This window comes from Bos indicus, chromosome 1 (assembly GCF_029378745.1).
Source record: "Bos indicus isolate NIAB-ARS_2022 breed Sahiwal x Tharparkar chromosome 1, NIAB-ARS_B.indTharparkar_mat_pri_1.0, whole genome shotgun sequence".
Lineage (NCBI taxonomy): Eukaryota > Metazoa > Chordata > Mammalia > Artiodactyla > Bovidae > Bos > Bos indicus.
The window spans coordinates 95,673,090-95,693,637 of NC_091760.1; the positions used below are offsets into that span (position 1 = coordinate 95,673,090).

At 38.7% G+C, this 20,548-nt stretch overlaps 1 protein-coding gene across 6 annotated transcripts in view; it reads right to left on the minus strand.

Moving 5' to 3' along the window:
- Positions 1–20,548, minus strand: part of FNDC3B (fibronectin type III domain containing 3B) — a 358,595-nt gene that overhangs the window by 160,457 nt on the left and 177,590 nt on the right. For all 6 annotated transcript variants that reach the window (XM_019959536.2, XM_070803254.1, XM_019959543.2 and 3 more), the window contains exon 4: positions 12,922–12,998. In XM_019959536.2, coding sequence (XP_019815095.2) covers positions 12,922–12,998 — 77 coding nt within the window. The remainder of the gene's footprint in view (positions 1–12,921; positions 12,999–20,548) is intronic.

A 20,548-nucleotide genomic window follows, 5' to 3' on the forward strand; every position in this document is an offset into this window, starting at 1 on the left:
GGTACAGTTTTGAGTCCAAGAACTAAAATGGATCCCTTAAAAACATTTATGTTTTGACAATCTTTTCTCATAGTTAATAGAGAAGGTAGTTCCTCCCCTTACTGAACTGAAATATGCTCCACAGGAATTTCAATTAACTCCTCAATTCCTAAAACTCTCACCTACTTCTGTGCTGCAAGCAACAGAAATCAAAAGAAAAGCTTCAATGGTAGGAGGCAAAAGAAAAATTTTAAAAGGCTGCCCCAAGGACCAGTGATGATCCAAGATGCGGGCAGAACAGATTGCATGTGGATACATGTGAGCCCACATGCATGCAGTCAGCATGCAAGTCTGGCTTGCCTAAGTGAGACGCTGCACACAGAAAAGTGAGACCAAATGAGTTTGCCAAAGTTGCGTTCATGCTCACTTCCTAATGGTAGCCAACGTATTTGAAGCAGGTTCCCAGGCCATTCTGGTAACTGAGCAGTGAACAAGGAGAAGGAAAGGTTAGGCAACATGAAACAGCTGCACAGAGGAACAGGCAGACAAACCATCTAGGCTTCTCCTGGCCAGGCTGGTGCTCACCCCACCATCAGCATCTCTGTCCTGCAGCACTGATTACAGATCTGTCTCTCCCACCAACTCCAAGTCCCTCAAAATACCCAGGCATACAGGAGGTTCTCAATATAAGTTGGCTAATGAACAAATGAATGAAAAACCAAGCAAAAAAAAAAAAAAAACACTTTATATCTTATATTTAATGTCTAGCAGGGCAATGGCACCCCACTCCAGTGCTCTTGCCTGGAGAATCCCATGGACGGAGGAGCCTGGTAGGCTGCAGACCATGGGGTCGCGGAGGGTCGGACGCGACGGAGCGACTTCACTTTCACTTTTGCCTTTCATGCATTGGAGAAGGAAATGGCGACCCACTCCAGGGTTCTTGCCTGGAGAATCCCAGGGACGGGGGGCCGGCCTGGTGGGCCGCTGTCTATGGGGTCGCAGGGCCGGCCTGGTGGGCCGCTGTCTATGGGGTCGCACAGAGTCGGACACGACTGAAGCGACTTAGCAGCAGCAGCAACAGTTACTATTGGGCTTCCCTGGTGGCTCAGCAGTAAAGAATCAGCCTACAGTGCAAGAGATGTAGGTTCGATCCCTGGGTTAGGAAGATCCCTTAAGAGAAGGAAATGGCTACACTCCAGTGTTCTTTCCTGGGACATCTCATGGACAGGAAAGCCTGGTGGGCTACACAGTCCATGGGGTTGCAAAAGAGTCGGACACAACTTAGCAACTAAACAACCAGAGTTGTTAATAATAACACATTCTTTATCAAAATCAATCTCTCCCCATAACTCAGGTAAATACCTGACATCATATTCTAAAATTTTAGATAATCTAAAGTCAATTAATTCCAGATCTGTTATCCCTGACACTCTTGTTTTAAATAAGTATGATTTTACTATAAGAAAGACACGGAAAATTTACACATTTCTTGTGTAAGTTCTACTTCAAATCCAAAGGCAGCTGAGTGGTTTTATTTTATTCATCACCAACCAGTAATGAAAAGAGTTATTTTTCACCCTTCCTTTTTTGCACTGACTCCTCACTCTGCATTTTCTAATACAGTAAACATAACAAAAGAGGAAAAGCAAGTTTGTTCTTCATGGAGGTTAGAGACTTGAAATGTAAGGACTGCACTCTCCCTAGCCCAAGCCCTTTTCTGATGCTATGGATGAAACTCCTACCATAATCACCAAGCGCCTTAGAAGAAAGCAAAAATTAGGATAAAGGAATATTCAAAGGGCAACCAAAGATTTTGCAGGAGCCAAGCAGTGATTCTATCTTATAGATGAAGTTATTTGACTTCAAAACATGGCAGGATTCAATGTATTTCGCAAATCTCCTGACTTTTCTGCATTTTCAAATTTAATGATTACAACTGTGGTTGAAAACATCAAATATTACTTCTCAATCTCCTTTCTCTTCACATCTGTTACAGCCAAACACTGATGAAATATTATCTGCTCTTTCCAGTGTTCCATTATCGTGAATGTTCCGGGACGATAAACCCTCTAGGTTTAGGACCAGCTCCTTTTGCCACTCAGCATGGTTGCTTTTGTACCAGAATGGAAAAATAAATTTTCGGTGATATTTCTAGGTTTGTAAAAGCCCTTTATATAATATCAAAGGATTATCCTGCAGAGTAGATGCAGATAATCAATATCTTCTTTGAATTGAGAGTGAATAAAAAAGTTCCTTGAAAATTCCACTTTTCTGAAAGAGTTCTTGCCAACGGTTAAGTAAACAACCAATTTAATACGCTTCACAGGTAACCAAACTCAAGATTTTAAGTAACAAGGTGATTCATGAATGAATAACAATTCCCCAAACATTTTACCCACACACTCACTTATATCTGGAAACTTTAAATTTTCCATTGGTGAATAATTTTTAATGTACATGCCAACTTCAAGCAACGGCTAAGGTACAGACCAATGCATCAATGGTTAGATCCAGATAACACATCCAAGGTTGCTTTAGGAGGGAATCCCAAGTTGAAGGAACTGAAGTAGCGCTAGTCTTCAGTGTTGTGGAGCATGACTCTTACAGAGAGGCTTGTCCAGAGGTGAACAGTATAAGGAGATCATCTCATAAATGGCAAGCCTCACTCTACTAGCCTTATGTATACCAACACTTTTATATACAGAGAAACCCCTCACACGTACATATATCTTTAATCTGGAAAAAAAGAGCACAACCAGGTTATCTATAAATGATTTATAACTAAAACCATTGAGGACTGAAGAGGAGGAGGGAAGCAAGTACACCTACAGCGGTATCTCTTTTAATCCAACTACTTCTGTAAAGCATGTAATGCTGTAGTTGAGGGGACAATGGCACTAATTGATTAAGTCCTTCCACATTAAGGAAGCCCAGCAAAGTTTGAAACCCATCTTATGAACCACAGAACTGGGGTTGGGTCCTCAGCTGGTACCAGCTCCATCTTACCAAACCTCAGCTACCCCAGCTTGAGGGGCAGCTATTCCCAACTTGAGGGGCAGAGGGGCCCCTATTTAAAGAGAACTAAGCAACGTAATAATGTATAAAGCGCTCAGCACATAATTCACATAACCCTCAGAAGATCCTCTGATGTGGGCAGCATCACAGTCCTAAATTCTAGATGAAGAATCTTCAGGAGCAATTAACCTAAGGCCAGCTAAGTGGGTGACAAGATTCACGCCCAACCACTGGGACTGGAAGTGTTGTGCCTTTTCTATCATATTTTACTGTATATTGCCACCTAAAGACCAAAAAGTTCCACCACATTTGAAGATCAAAAATCAAATCAAGCACTCCTAGTATTTGTAAGAACCCTGGACAAGTGAGAAGAGTTATAACCATAGAGTTTCAATGAATAAAATGGAACAAATAGTTGTATCAGACTATATGTTTTGAGGAACAGAATATTTGTCAGCAGATAAACAGTGAGTAGTAACCTCATGCTTTAATTTGTGCCAAACTGATTGCCTTTAAGATATTAATAATAAACAAGGTTCTACTGTATAGCACAGGGCACTATATTTAACATCCTGAGATAAGCCATACAATAATCATGTAATAAAATCAAATATAATTTAATGTACATAATTTAATCCTTTTAATGATTTAGAAGTCATTTGCAGATGTGATGTCTTCTCAATATTATTATGAAAATCAACTATCAAATCACTATCATTTTTCTATAGAAGTGAAGAATAGCATCCTACTCAATAGAATGCTAAATTTCCCAAAAGCGTGCTCCACTGTTGTTGTGACTGCTTATGGAAACTTATATGTTCTCTTGGTCTCTCAAGGAGCAGTATAAACAGTAAAGGAGAATCACCTAATTTTAGATCAGAAAACAATCTCAGAGATCCTCAAACATCTTCCTTTGACCTCCTCCCTCCCAAAGGTAAAAATGACTCCAAAAGTCAGACAAATTTTGATAGATGCTGAACATGTGCTTGACAGCTTTCAAGGAACTGAAGATACAGTGATGAACATGACACAGAGGTCACTGGTCTTGAGGCATTTAAATGCTACAAGGGAGGAAGCCCAATGAAGGCCAAGTAAACAAACAAGTAAAACACCCAAACAAATAACTTATTTAAAACAGTCCTAAAATCACACTGGGAGCTGATGCAGAACCCTACCTGGGCTCACATTTCATCTCCGAATAATCCTGCGTTCTATTAGGTCACAATGCCAGGATCTCAGAAACAAAGGAAAGAAATCTAAGAGAAAATGCAGAACAAGGAGACGGAGGACTCAGAAGGAGGAAACTTGCACAATGCTTGGAGCAGAGGGTACATCTCTTCTAATTTAGCATTGCCAACCTTGTCTGTAATCACTCCTTAAACAAAATAAGGCATAAAATAAAAACTAAAGTTACTGTAAATCTGCTGATGATAGCAACTAAAACAGAAGGGATATGTAAGTCCTCTGCTCTTTTCCACAGAAGCTCCCAGCACCCATGCACACATTGTTGACTGTGAGACATTTTCCTAACTTCCAATAGAAAAATCAATGCTTCTGAAGACTTAAAGTCTTAAAAAAGATTTCAATTTTCTTATTATTGGTTGACAAGTGGGTCTGATTCCTTGTCTGCCCAGGTACAGGGCAATCAATGCCTCACGTTCCGTTCTGATCATCATTTTTACTGTGTTGAAGATGAAGGAGGGCATTAGTCTAACACCAGGTCATACTTACCAAAGGGAAGCAGTTGAGGATAAATGTTAATAGCTCAGATTTGGCTGAACAATATGGGGGAAAGCATTCCATGGCTTCCAACTAATGGACCCCACTGTTTCTCCAAAGGACGCTGATTTCAGGCCAACTCTGGAAACAAGCCTTATTGGAGAATGACCAACCAAACCAAACTTTAAACGTGTTTTTAAATGGATTTCTTGTCTCCCTTCAGTCAAGAGAAATGGAATATATATAATTTCAACAGGTAACTACCCATTAACTAATCCTCAAAACAATGGAAGGAGGTAAAGTATGTACTTCTGCTATAACAACAGAAATACTTATTTTGACTACTCTTTAAAGTTTTTAGGTTCTACCAATTAATCTGGAAAAAGAAGCATGGTTTCTCAAATGATGGAACATTAATTTGAATGTTTCACTTTTTCTCTTCATATGCTTTTTAAATTTGGGGGTCTACATGAAATTTTCCCCTATTAACTTTTGAAAATGTTTCATAAATTACTATGGAAGCACGGAAAATTAAACTCATGGCATCTGCTTAAGAAATTTTTATATATAAATTCTTCAAAAGTTAATGATGAGGTTAAAAAATTTAAGAAAAACCAGGGCAAGTATACAATGAAAGGAAAAATTTGCTTCATATGGCGTGATCTCAATATGTACTGGGGAAGGCAAATTCTGCCAAACTTTCATTGAAATTGCTTTAACAGGCTTCTTCATTCTAATAACTACCACTTAGTGAACTGCCCAGTGTGGACTGCACACTTCACATAGCATTTCTCTTAATTCTTCCCTCTACCACATCAGGTAGGTATTCGCCTTTGTGGTGAAAGAATTTGTAAAAGTCACATGGGAAGTAGCCATGGTAGAATACAAAGACAGGTCCTTTCAAGTAATGTCCATGATCTTCCCAGTTCACTCGGTTTGCCCATAGTTTCAACCCTAACCACACTAACAAATGCTTTCCCATAATGGAAACAATAATGAGTGTGATAAGACTAAATTCTCTCTCACATAAATTCACTTCCTCATAGATGTGGGAAAAAAATTTTTTTCTTAGCCTCTATTTTCCCTCAAGTTTTAAGGGTCAGATTATAATTTCCTCAAAGCTCCCCCAGGCTTCCACCAGAAAGTAAAGCACAACACACACACACACACACACACACACACACACACCTGACAACAGAAATAAGCCTAATATCTCAGACAAGATTCCACTGTTCTCCTGCCCTAGTCTAGTCTACATTACCTCTAAGGACCACAGGTTCAGTCCTTCTCAACCTAAGAAAATACAGGCTGTGCTGTTGACTGTGCATTGGAGCAGAGCTGTCTCTTTAGCTCCAAATGTCTCTTTCTTTAAGACCATCTGCTCATTACTGACATCAGTATTTTGTCAATTTGATCAAGTTTACCAATCAATCTTTAAAGCACTTTTAGGTACGAAAGTATGGAATGAATTTTACAACCAAGAATTTCTCCATTGACTCAGTTTAGAGTGACGACTGTAACATCTCTAACACATCTTTCATCACTTACTTGCCTCCCTCTTCAATTTCCTTACAATAATGGACCATCTCATAGTGAGTAGCTGGTGTTTCAGTATTGGAGATGCACGAGTAGACATACCACACATCCACGCTCACATTGTCAGAAAGCAATGTAACGTGAAGCAAACAGTTAATCCTTAAACAAGGTGGGTGTTAGGGGCACTGACCCTCCTCACAGTCAAAAGTCCACAGATAATTTAAAATCAGTTCCCCTTATCCATATCATCATTCATAGCGTCAACCAACCACAGATTGTGTAGTCCTGAGTATCTAGTATTGAAAAAAACCCAAGTATAACTGAATCTGTACAGTTCTCCACATCGTTATTGAAGGGTAAACTGTGTAGCCATCAAGGGAGGTTCTGTCGCTAACTTTGAGATGATATCATAGTGGCAAAACAGTCAGTAAATTCAGAAACGCCTGTGTTGCAATCCTGATTCAACTCAGGGTCTTAGCTTCTTCATATGTAAAGTTAGGATGGTGAAAACTAGAGATGCAAATAAAGCATTGAGCAGAGCGTACATAGTATTATTACCATCATCAACCCAGGCAGCAACACAGGCTGGGCCATTTTTCCCAGCTGTGCCATTGTTTGCTGATTAGTAATTAGGACTAGTCACTATCTTCCTCCTCCCTTTTGTAACAGCTTTGAGATTTAATTTACATACCACCAATCCATTCTTTTGAAGTGTCTGATTCAGCTTGTTTTTAGTATATTCAGAGTTGAGTGACCATTACCATTATTTATTTCCAGAACATCATCATGATCCCAAAAAGAATGCCATACCCATTAGTAGGAACTCCCTAATACTCTCTTCCCCAGCTCCTGGCAACAACGAATTTATTACCAGTGTCTATGGATTTGCCTATTGTGTACATTATATATAAGCGGAATGATGCTGTATATGGCTTTTCTGTCTGGCTTTTTTCACTTAGCATGATATTTCAAGGTTCATCCATGTTTTAGCATGCATCAGTACTTCATCCCTTCTTATGGCCGAACAACAGTCCATTGTACGGATATACCACATTGTGTTGATCCATGCATAAAGTGTTGGACATCTGGGTTATTTTCACTTTGGGGTTATGAAAAATGCTGCTATGAATATTCATGCTGTTGCTGCTGCTAAGTCGCTTCAGTCTTGTTCGACTCTGTGCGACCCCATAGACGGCAGCCCACCAGGCTCTGCTGTCCCTGGGATTCTCCAGGCCAGAACACTGGAGTGGGTTGCCATTTCCCTCTCCAATGCATGAAAGTGAAAAGTGAAGGTGAAGTTGCTTAGTTGTATCTGACTCGTAGTGGTCCCATGGACTGCAGCCTACCAGGCTCCTCCATCCACGGGATTTTCCAGGCAAGAGTACTGGAGTGGGGTGCCATTGCCTTCTCTGATGAACATTCATACATAAGCTTTTTTGTGTATAAATATATGCTTTCTCTCCTCTTGGATATCTACCTAGGAGTAGAACAACTGAGTCATATGGTAACTCTGATGAGATGGTTGGATGGCATCACTGACTCAATGGACATGAGTTTGAGCAAACTCTGGGACATGGTGAGGGACAGAGAAACCTGGCATGCTGCAGTCCATGGGGTCGCAAAGAGTCAAAACACAACTTAGCAACTGAACAACAACAACAATAGTAACTCTATATTTAACCGTTTGAGGAAATGCCAGAATATCTTCCAAATCAGCTGTACTATTTTACATTATTACAGGCAGTGTGTGAGGGTTCCAAGTGTTCCACATTCTTACCAACACTTGTTATTATTTGTCTCTCAGACTAAAGACATCGCAGTGTGTGTGAAGTGTATTGCACTGTGGTTTGGATCTCCATTTCCCTGATGGTTATGGTGTTCACCATCTTTCGATGTACTGCTTGGCCACCTGTACAGTGCTTTTGGAGAAACGTCTGTTCTGATCCTTTGTCTATATTTAAACTGGGTTTTTATTTTTTTATTCTTGAGCTGTAAGATTTCCTGGTATAATCTAGGTACAGATCAGATCAGATCAGTCGCTCAGTCATGTCTGACTCTTTGCGACCCCATGAATCGCAGCACGCCAGGACTCCCTGTCCATCACCAACTCCCGGAGTTCACTCAGACTCACGTCCATCGAGTTGCTGATGCCATCCAGCCATCTCATCCTCTGTCGTCCCCTTCTCCTCCTGCCCCCAATCCCTCCAAGCATCAGAGTCTTTTCCAATGAGTCAGCTCTTCGCATGAGGTGGCCAAAGGACTGGAGTTTCAGCTTTAGCATCATTCCTTCCAAAGAAATCCCAGGGCTGATCTCCTTCAGAATGGACTGGTTGGATCTCCTTGCAGTTCAAGGGACTCTCAAGAGTCTTCTCCAACACCACAGTTCAAAAGCATCAATTCTTCGGGGCTCAGCCTTCTTCACAGGCCAACTCTCACATCCATACATGACTACTGGAAAAACCATGGCCTTGACTAGATGGACCTTTGTTGGCAAAGTAATGTCTCTGCTTTTCAATATGCTATCTAGGTTGGTCATAACTTTCCTTCCAAGGAGTAAGCGTCTTTTAATTTCATGGCTGCAGTCACCATCTGCAGTGATTTTGGAGCCCAGAAAAATTAAGTCTGACACTGTTTCCACTGTTTCCCCATCTATTTCCCATGAAGTGATGGGACCAGATGCCATGATCTTTGTTTTCTGAATGTTGAGCTTTAAGCCAACTTTTTCACTCTCCTCTTTCACTTTCATCAAGAGGCTTTTGAGTTCCTCTTCACTTTCTGCCATAAGGGTGGTGTCATCTGCATATCTGAGGTTATTGATATTTCTCCCAGCAATCTTGATACCAGCTTGTGTTTCTTCCAGTCCAGCATTTCTCATGATGTACCCTGCATATAAGTTAAATAAGCAGGGTGACAATATACAGCCTTGACGTACTCCTTTTCCTATTTGGAACCAGTCTGTTGTTCCATGTCCAGTTCTAACTGTTGCTTCCTGACCTGCATACAAATTTCTCAAGAGGCAGATCAGGTGGTCTGGTATTCCCATCTCTTTCAGAATTTTCCAGTTTATTGTGATCCACACAGTCAAAGGCTTTGGCATAGTCAATAAAGCAGAAATAGATGTTTTTCTGGAACTTTCTTGCTTTTTCCATGATCCAGTGGATGTTGGCAATTTGATATCTGGTTCCTCTACCTTTTCTAAAACCAGCTTGAACATCAGGAAGTTCACGGTTCACATATTGCTGAAGCCTGGCTTGGAGAATTTTGAGCATTACTTTACTAGCGTGTGAGATGAGTGCAATTGTGCGGTAGTTTACATGTCTCTTCTAAAATATATGATTTGCATATATTTTCTCCCAATTTGTGAGCTCTCTTTTCATTTTATTGACAGAGACCCTGAAAGCATAAAAAGTCTTAATCTAGATGAAGTCAAATTTATCTATTGTGCTTTTGGTGTCGTATCTAAGAATCCATTGCCTACTCCAAGGTTATAAAATTTTACTCCTAGAGCTATGTACTTTTAGCTATTACACTTATATCCATAATCCATTTTGAGTTAATTTTTGTATATGATGTGAGGTAGAGGTCCAAATTCATTTTTTTGCATTTGGATAACCAGTTGTCCCCATGCTGTTGTTAAGGACACTATTTCTTCCTCTACCAAATTATCTTTGCATTCCTCTCTCTTAAGTCCACATTCAGAGCTGTTCGTTCCTTGTAGGTAAACATCACTATGAGCTTGTCAATTTCCCAGCTATCAGGTGTTTTATTACTCTACTCTATCCTATATTTACTTTATTTCAGCTTGGCCAATCACTTACATTTAAAAGCACTTATCAGGTACCTACTACATACCAGGCAGAACTCTAGATTCTCAGATATAATCCCAATGAGGCACCAAGATTCTTGGGGATGGTTATAAAATGTATTGTGTTTCATAACAGAGATGCGGAGAAAGTACCAAAGATGCTGAAAAAATAAAACCACCATCTCTGTGTTGGAGGTTCTAAAAGGGTCACAATGAGGAAGGGCATTTGAACAGAAGAATGACTGAACTGTCAGACAAAGAAGGGCTCTTGAGTTCTTGAAGAAGAGAGAAACAGTGGGCACAAAAGTATGTAGTTGAGAAAAGGCCAGGGGACAGAAGTTTAAGGTGGTAGCAACATGGGACAACAGGTAAAGGCGATTCTCAAAAGGAGGGTAGTGTTGAACATGAAGAATTCATAAACCAAAGAGCTTTAATTTTACTTCTATGCAATGTACATCCAACTCTAGATCCGAACAAGGAAGCCACATATAATTGAGGAAAAGGACTGTGGGCTTAAGAAGTAAAATTGGACTGGATAGTGACAGACTAGTATCAGGCATTCTTACGTATGTCTAGCCAGGAGGGGGATTTTTTTTTCTTTTTTTTAAGTGATGCTTTCTCCTCACAACTGAATAACAAAAAGACATTCTGCTTCTTGACAAGTCGAAGATGTTTTATACTTGGCTCCAACCCTCTTCATTTCTTTGAAGTCTGTATATGGTCAGCCTTAAAGAAGATGCTGTATATCTTCTTTGTGCTTCAGGCTCTCAGTTTTCTTCACCATAATGATTTCTTTTACTTAGACACTTCACTGTCTGATATTATTAACATTATAATGCTTACCACAGAGGATCACTTAACTCTGGGCCTGTCTTCTGATCAGAAAGCCCAATCTAAATGAAACTGAACACATGCCTTACAGGCTGTTTCTTGTGCTTTTTTCTTTTTTTTTGAATATTTCCATCAACTTTCTTTAAAATTTTTATTTTATATTGAAGTATTCTTGCTCTTTTTCAATTCAGAATCCAAATTATTCCATTTTTACTATCCATCCAATATGCCTGAGCATACACTGCCATAATTCTAAATTGAGAAAGTGTCTCACTATACTTCCATCATCAGTTTTATGAAAGTAAGTTTATAGCTCTGCTTTTCCTCTTTCTACTTACATTTTCTATCAAAGTTTTTCAGAATCAGAAATACACCATGGTCTAAAATTCTCTATTTTCCCTATGAAACCTAATAAATGTTTGGCAGTTAGTAAAATCACAGCAACACCACTAGCAAGAAAAAGCACATTACAGCTTCCCTCCACTAGAATTTTTAACTGGTATTCCTTAAATGGGTCTTTAGCATAAAAGGAGGTGTTATTTCAACCATCACAATGGTGAGAACTGTACTCTGTTTCACAGGAATGAAACACTTCCTCAAAATAAATGAGTGGGAGACATAATAGAATTCTACATTCCTTGTTCTTTTCTGTTAATTGACTGGTGACGTGAATGTGATCCATCATCCTGGGTCCCGGTGCAAGGGCCTGCTCTGCATCCTTTCCTCCTTTCAGTGGTCCTTATTTACAAAGACTTGTGTAAAACAAGCCATTTATTTGGAACAGAGCAAAGACAGGCCAATATTCTGCCTACTCAAAAAAAAAAAAAAAAAAAAAACAGATGTAAAATTGGCTTGTATAAAAAAAATAGGGATGGAAAAAATGACATTATAGTGGCTAAACTATGGCTTAGAAAGTGAAGAAAAGGGTGAATTTTTACATCAGAGAAGGATAAATCTTCTTTGATTCCTGCCTGAACTTCAGCAATTTTCCTATGTAGCTGCCAATTTTTTCACCCTAGCAAAATCATTAAAACTGAAAATTACACATTTTTTATCAACTTTAAAAGCAGACAGAGAAAGAAAGAAAAAAATCTGGAAGACTATAATCCAAAAAATGTTAACATAAAGATTATTGTCTTCTGTGGTTGGTAAACCTATATTTTTTTATACGCTTCTCTGTCTTTTCAGAGATTTTGCCAATGAATATAAGATGCCTTCATAATCAGAAAAAAAAAAAAAAAAAACAAAGATAAAAAGTGGAGAGACCTGGTTAGTTAGCTATTCAGGGGAGGAAGTAGTGCAGAGAGGAGTTCGTATTGTCCAAGGAGAGAGGACAAAAACTCAACTATACCTAGACGTCTATGTTCCAGGCAGCCTGAAGACCTTAAACCTTATCCAGGTATAGAGGTATAACTTTATCTTTTTTAAAAAATCCTTCCAACATACCTCTGAAATTGCCACTTCTTTTTAAACTACTGTTCTTTTTTTTTTTTTTAACTTAATCCAATTTCAGAGAAATTTAAGAACAAACAGCCAAGTTCTCACATTATATTCGTAATTCACCAAGACCAAGTTGTGCCACATTACAGAGAAATTAGGACACCAGAACAGAGCACGGACTCTGTTGAAGTTAACTATGTCTCCTTTAATATTTTTGCTAATTCAATCTATACTTCCGCCACAACTAGCTAATCATGGTACAGTGGAAGGAAGTCTCTAGGCAGTAGACTTTATGAAGAAACCACCATCAGATGGTTGAGGGTGAAACCCACCTCGATGGAAGGAGGCCTCCTAACCCTACTGTGTTTGCCTCCAACTGACTTTCTGGCAAGTCAAGCAGCAAGAATCAAGAAGGGCCTTGTGGTGCCCAAGTGCAGACACACAAAAATATAAAGCCCAAACAAACAAAAACAAAAACATCCCACAACTCTAGCAGTATCCTAACTAAATTAATCCCGGGATGAGTTTTTGAAGCCATGTATTCTTTTGAAGTGACAGGGCCAGCAGTGAGTAGAGAAGTCTATTAAATGGTTTACCTGTGAAATATAACCTGGAGGCACATGGATGGGAGGAATGGATCCATTGGGTGACATCATGGGAACTTCAGCAGGTCCTAAAAGAGGGAGGAGTAAGATATTAACAGCTGAAGAAATATACATTATTCAAAACAATCTCTGGTATGTTTAAATATTATCAAAACTGAAGAGAATTATTTTGACTATTTTCTCTTCAATAGTTGGTATCTCGTGCCTTAGATCTGAAATGGATGAAAAGGAATTCTCCAGTTGCATAAGTCAAGGGGCTGGGAAGGAGGAAAACCACTATGAATATCTTTATAAAGATTTAATGATTCCCAAAGCCTCAAATTCCTAAACTAAAGCTGTGCAAATAAGAGTATTCTAACAAAGTGGGGCAAAAAATTTCCTTTTTTGCCTTTAAAAGAATGTACTATTAATACATGCTTAAGCAAGTAAATTTTTAACTGAGTTTACCTCTTCTGCTTTAAAAAAGCTTTGGGTTTAAAATTTTTATTTTGATTATTGTTTTCAATAAGCTACTGTATCACAACATTAATTTGACATAGAAGAAACCTTTAAAATACTCCAAACCCACTGAATTTGACATATCTCTGATAAGGAAGGGGGTAAAAATAGACCATGTTTAAAACTAGGCACTACTACTACTAGGAATACTCATACAAAATCTAATTGGATTATTTCAGAGTAAAGCATTCAATTAACAAAAGGTTAGTTTTCAAAATATTAAATTCAACAAATGTTAATGGCATGTCTAAGGCAAACAATCAAAGGCAAAGCAATCATCAATTACCTAAGACATAGTTTGAGTTAAATATTTAATTACAAGGAAACTAACTGTCATAACATCAAAATCAATTTCTGACACCCTTCCAAAGATTCTGTGACTAAATAGTTTCCCTGGAAGAGTGCGACCTCAGGTTACAGGCTTTCAGTTTGATAGGTGGCTCCCCTATTTAGCAACCCACATCCCAAACGTCAATCCAAAGCCGAGTTTCGAGTCTGAGATGTGACTTCCTGGCTCCAAATGCCCTGTATTGTTTATTTGCTTTCCCCTAATGTGTATTGTGCCGCTGGCAATGAAAATTGCCCTGCTGTAACAAAAACAAAGAAAAATACAACGCTTTTCTTGGCAGAAGCAGACAGACCCTGCCACCCAGTGCTGTATTTACATATAAGTACAATACACCTTTCACCTCACTGTACAGTCCACTGTTAGAACTACTTCTCAGGAAAAGCATGGAGGAACAGGGATGTCAGGGTGCCCATCGAAAGGTCTGCACATATAGGAAAAATACAAAGAAGAAGGGCAGAAAAGATTGCAATATTCATGTAACATTCCATATGACTAGAGTCACTGAAACTTCACGTACAACGTGCCAAAGCTCTGAACCATCTATCTGATAATCTAAATATGTACAAAATAGCACAGCAGTCTCTTACACTGTCACACACTGGTAATCAGTTAAAGCAAAGGATGACAATGGCGTAAGAAAGGATAATTCCATGACCCCAAGGTATTTTTAAGTATGAATCAATCGAATACATTCACCTATCACCGAAGACACTTTCCAAATTCATCCTTCTTATCAGCTTTAGCATTTTTGCCATAGCCATTAAGACATTTAGGTATTTACTATATATTTTTATTTTAACTGATTCACTTAAAAAAATCATAAACGACTGTTTTACCCTTAGCCTGAGTACTATCCTTGAAATGAAAGGGTCAGTGAACTCAGATCTATAAGCAGGCATTACAAGCACACCCTCTGTCTAGTTTCATTTACCAGCTCACTATTCACACTGGTTTTGTAACCTTGAACAATTCACTTAGCCTCTCTTAGCCTCACTTATCAAGTGTTAGCCGCTCAGTCGTGTCCAACTCTTTGTGACCCCATGGACTGTAGTCCACCAGCCTTCTCTGTCCATGGAATTCTCCAGGCAAGAATAGTGGAGTGGGTTGCCATTTCCTTCTGCAGGGGAACTTCCTGACCCAGGAATTGAACCCGGGTCTCCTGCATTATAGGCAGATTCTTTACCGTCTGAGCCACCACAATTTCTAACCTCACAGGACTGGGTTTAAAGGTTAAACCCTAAAGGAAATCAGTCCTGAGTGTTCATTGGAAGGACTGATGTTGAAGCTGAAACTCCAATACTTTGTCCACCTGATGTGAAGAGCTGACTCATTGGAAAAGACCCTGATGAGGGGGAAGATTGAGGGCAGGCAGAGAAGGGGATGACAGAGGATGAGATGGCTGGATGGCATCACCGACTTGATGGACTTGAGTATGAGTGAACTCCGGGAGTTGGTGATGGACAGGGAGGCCTGGCGTGCTGCGGTTCACGGGGTCGCAAAGAGTTGGACGCGACTGAACTGAACTGACTGAATTCATGCAAAAGCACTTAGGGCAGTGCACGGCAAAATGTTAGCAATCTTTACAACTTCTTTTATTTATAGCTTTTTGTTTTCTCCTGTTCTTTAATTACAGTTACATTTTAAGCACTATTTTTTTTTTAGATGCATGTCCGTGCAACACATAAAATCAACACGCATATACTCTGTACGACACTGACTTAACAGCAAAAACTTCCTCATCAGATAAATACCAAATAGTTGACAGTATGGAGTGTGAACAGAAATGCTACCACCTCAATAAAGTACTACTTTTTAATCACCAAATTGTATACCAGACAAACAGTCTCTTAACCCCAGGCAAGACCCCTAAAACTGTTAAAGTCATTTGTATAAAATGCTTTAAAGAATGTAGGACAAGTCAGTGATTTACAGCCAGAAAACGTTTTCTTCCTGGCCTTGATTTCAAAAGTAGCCAAATGACTTTACCACGCTTGTTTCCCCTTCCTCTTGTCACTGCCATCAAAACCCTTTCAAAAAGCATGGCGAAATATACAGTAATGGTTTCTGAAACTCAGCTCTGCCTTGGAACCTTAAGATTTCACTCCTTTCTGAAGTAAACCATTGCACCCTCAGGCATTCAGGAGTTTCAAAATAAAATCCCTTTGCACAGTGGTGGTATGAGAAAAGTCACTGTCTTCCTAAATACTTATCTCCCAATCAGTGAGTTTAAGTGCTTCTGCTCAACAGTTTGTGTTTGAGAGCTCCCTTATACTATTATAATTCGTCCCTAATTAAAACATAAACTTCTCTTCCTAAACTTTTAGAATTACTAGATACCTTTTGATTTTTTAATTGGTGATCTCATGACACAAGATTTAAAGGATATAGCTATGAGAATACAGTGGAAAATGGTTCTCTTCTTATTCAAACCACCAACACAGGATATGTGAGGCAGGGAGAAAAGCCACACAGTCTCCCCAAATTTCCTCTTTGACTGTATTGGGAAATCATTGATCTATTAAACTTGAGAAAAAAATTTTAATCACTTAAGATAGCTCAAACCCTCTTTATTTAAACATTCTTGGTACATAAAGGTAGGTCTACACAAATATACATACACACAGATGAGATAATTTGAATCCAAACATACATCTCCAAAATACTTTTTTTTTTTTTTGAGAAACTAATTAAGAAGCTCACCTAGAGGCCATATGAATTCCACAGACAGATAAAAGATGTCACATGTACAATTTCTAGAACTGGAATTAGAATGTTAGCTAAAAGTCAAGTAATTCCATGAAAAAATGTCTTGGGAAATTTGATCAATTTCAGCTTTTAGGCTGTGACTTCAAGAGTCAAGACCTGCCCTCCCCACCCTCACCTCAGCTTTTTTCATTGAACAAGATGTGACACGCGAATAAGAACTATGATCCATTTATAGTCATTAAAAATTTTAACTGCAATATTCATGTACATGGTCTGACATCTTAAAAGTCTGTTAGCATTTGTTAGTGAATTGATTTTTCATTTACTTATAACAACTGTGAACAAGAAAGGTCAGAGAGTGGCTTAATTATTCAACCAGTAGTAATTCATGCAATGATCCTACAACTTTATTCTCATATCAAAGAGACTGAAGGGAAGTCCAGCAATGTATTTTTGGGGCCACACATAGCTCATGGAGCTATGCCCCCACCAAGGCTGTAAGCCCATTCTGCTTCACTTCGTGTTTCTTCCCTGCTACTGGTGATCCCACACAGCTCCCACAAGGAGGTACTCCTGGCTCTGATACTATTAATATACTCAGAATATTCACCTGTCCTGAGAGAAGAGTTAACTAGATTGACTCTTGACTGGAGGAGGATGTGCAAATGAGGTTCACACACCTAGAAGTGGTGGAAAATGGGAATCCAGGGTATCAGTTATCATTAAACCAGTCTCAGAAATAGACCAGCTATAAATAATTATACCACAATTTTGCCATTTTGAAAATGTATTGTATTTTTATGAGCTGAATATTCACCAGTAGGTAACAACTAGTGAATAAATAGAATGTTATTACTGTATTTGTATATAAACTGGTACCTGTGTGTCCAAATGGCTAGTTTCAACAATAGCCATTAGTAGCACTAGATTACATTCTTAGCTTATTAACTTAAATATTATCTTGTTCAAGAAGAATGAAAGAGGGGGAAAGGATATAAGAGGACTGAGGGCACAGCACAGCAAGATGAAGGGAAACTAAGGAGAAAAATAAAACAGGGGCAAAACCGGGATGTGATGAAATTCAATACACCCTATTGAAAACAAAAACAAAAGCCTCCAGATCTTTCCAAATAGCCAAAAGAGAATTTCCTGCTGGCTGAAGTAGTCATAAGGATAAGACCACAGCTAGTAGGTAACCAGATAATTATGGTGAAAGCAATTACCAAGACAAACAGCCTAAATAGAAGTACACTTGTGCTGTTTGCCATGCATGGGCCTAAGACTAAATACAAAATGTGAGGTCTTCTGGTGAATCTTGTGATTGTCTAATAATGAATCTCCAGTTAACTTATGGTGATTTGAGACATGCAGACAAGTCAACAGATTATGTAGGCACTTTGGGGACATTGTTGTTGTTGTTGAAGTTATTCAACACTAATTAATCCCAAAGAGGACTAAAAGGAATACAAAGATAAAATACAGGTCCTAACCTAAGCTTAAACTCTAGTGCAGTGGTTCTTAGACTTTAGTACACATCAAAATCATCCAGAGGGTTTCTGAAAATCCAGATGACTAAATTCCACTTCCTGTACTTTCAGAATCAGAAGATACGGGGTGGATCCTAAGAGTTAGAGTTTCTAACAAGTTCTCAAGTTGGTTAAAAGACAACAAGCATACATAGCAAACATCACACTCAATGGTTAAAAAACTAAAGCTTTTACCCTAACATCAGGAACAAGAGAAGGATGCCCACCTTCAACATCACTATCAACACTGTAACCAGAAGTCCTAGCTAGAACAACTGGGAGAAAAAGAAAAAGCATCCAAACTGGAAAGGAAGAAGTAAAACCATGTTCGCAGATAACATTACCTATATATAGAAAGTCCCAAAGATTCCATAGACAAAACACTCTTAGATTTTAAAAAAGAGTTCAATAAATTTACAGGGTACAAGACCAACACACAAATCAATTATGTTTCCTTGCACCAGAAATGAACAATCTGAAAAGGAAATTAAGAACATAATTCTATTTACAGCAATATCCAAAAGAATAAAATACCTAAGAATAAATTTAAACAAAGAGGTGAAAGCCTTCTGCACCTAAATTACAAAACACTGCTGAAAGAAAGTAAAGAAGACCTACAGAAGTGGAACCCAAGAACACCTAAACAAAGACACGGAATGGAAGACAGTATTATTAAGATGGCAACACAGTTCAAAGTGATCTACTAAGTCAAAGTGATCTACAAAGTCAATCCCTTCTCCGGAGGATCTTCCCAATCCAGGGATCAAACCCAGGTCTCCAGCATTGCAGGCGGATTCTGTACTAGCTGTGAACGACAAGGGAAGCCCAAGAATACTGGAGTGGGTAGCCTATCCCTTCTCCAGGGCATCTTCCCAACCCAGGAATAGAACCAGGGTCTCAAGCATTGCAGGTGGATTCTTTACCAGCTCAGCTACAAGGGAAGCCAAGTCAATGTAATCTCTATCAAAATTCCAAGTCTTTTTGGCAGACATGGAAAAGCAAATCCTTAAGTTCATATGAAACTGCAAGAGGCCTCAAACAGACTAAAAAGAATCAACTTGGACTCCTACCTGATATCATATACAAAAGTTAGACCTAAATATAAAAGCTAAAACCATAAACCCTTAGAATAAAACATGGCTATATTTTCATAATGTTACATTTGGCAACAGATTCTTAGATGTGACGCCAAAACTACAAGCGACACAAGAAAAAACAATAAAGAGGACTTCATAATAACTAAAAACCTCACGCAAAGGACATTAGTAACAAAGTGAAAAGACAACCTATAAGACAGGCAAAACATACTTACAAATTCTGTATCTAGTAAGGAACTAGTATCCCAAATATATAAATAATTCTCACACCTCAACAAAAAGACAACCCAGTTTTTAAAATGGGTAAAGGGCTTAAACAGTCATTTTACCAAAGAAGACACAGAGCCAACAAATATGAGAAGATGCTCACCACCTCATTAGTCATTAGGGAAACAAAACCACAATGAGGCACCGCTTCAAACTCCTGCAACAGCTATTCTCATAAAAATGGAAAATAAGTGTTGGTGTGGATGTGGAAAAACTGGAACCCTTGTACAACCGCTGGTAGCCGTGTAAAATGGCACAGCTGCTGTGGGAATCAGTTTGGCTCTTCCTCAAAAAGCTAAACAGAAAAGTACTATATGGCCCACCAATATGATTTCTAGGAAAAATATACCCAGAAGGATGGAAAACTGGGACTCAAACAAATACACACACACATGCTCACAACAGCACTATTCACAACAGTCGAATGGTACAAACAGCCAAAATGTCCATTTGGGAAAAATGGGTAAATACAATCTGATATAATACTCACAGGGGAATATTACTCAGCCATCAAAAGGCATGAAGTACTGACAGATGCTAGAAGGTTGAAAATATTAAACTAAGTAAACGAAGCCAGACAAAAGGTCACACACTGTGTGATTCCACGTACATAAAATATCCAGAATAAATAAATCCGAGATGAAACTCAGATCTGTAATTTCTGATGGCTGAGCAGTGGGAATGATTTGGGACATTAACTGCGTAAAAGATGGAAGCATTTCCTTTTGGGGTGATGAAAATGTTTTAGAACTAGAAAGAAGTGAATGCCCAACACCGCAAATGCACTAAATGCAAATGAATTAAAAGTTAATTTTATCTAATAGTTCATGTTAATATTATATGAATTTCACCTTAATAACTATTTACATTTTCTAAAATAATGTTACATGATGAGTACATAACCAAAAAACTATAAGATGGTAAAACTGTGGTTACTAATAAACTACTAAAAAGCAACTGAACACAAATCTCCTAGAGCACATTTCATGACTCGTACATTAATTTTGGGGAGGATGTTATTTCTAGACACTGTGCTATGCAAAATACCAGTAAGCTGCATTTTCAGTCCTCAAGGGACTGACGGTCTAATTATGGGGTACAGATACATAAACAAATGCACACAAGGATGCATTTCAGGCACTATTTAAATTCAGCAAGATTTTAAATGATTATCA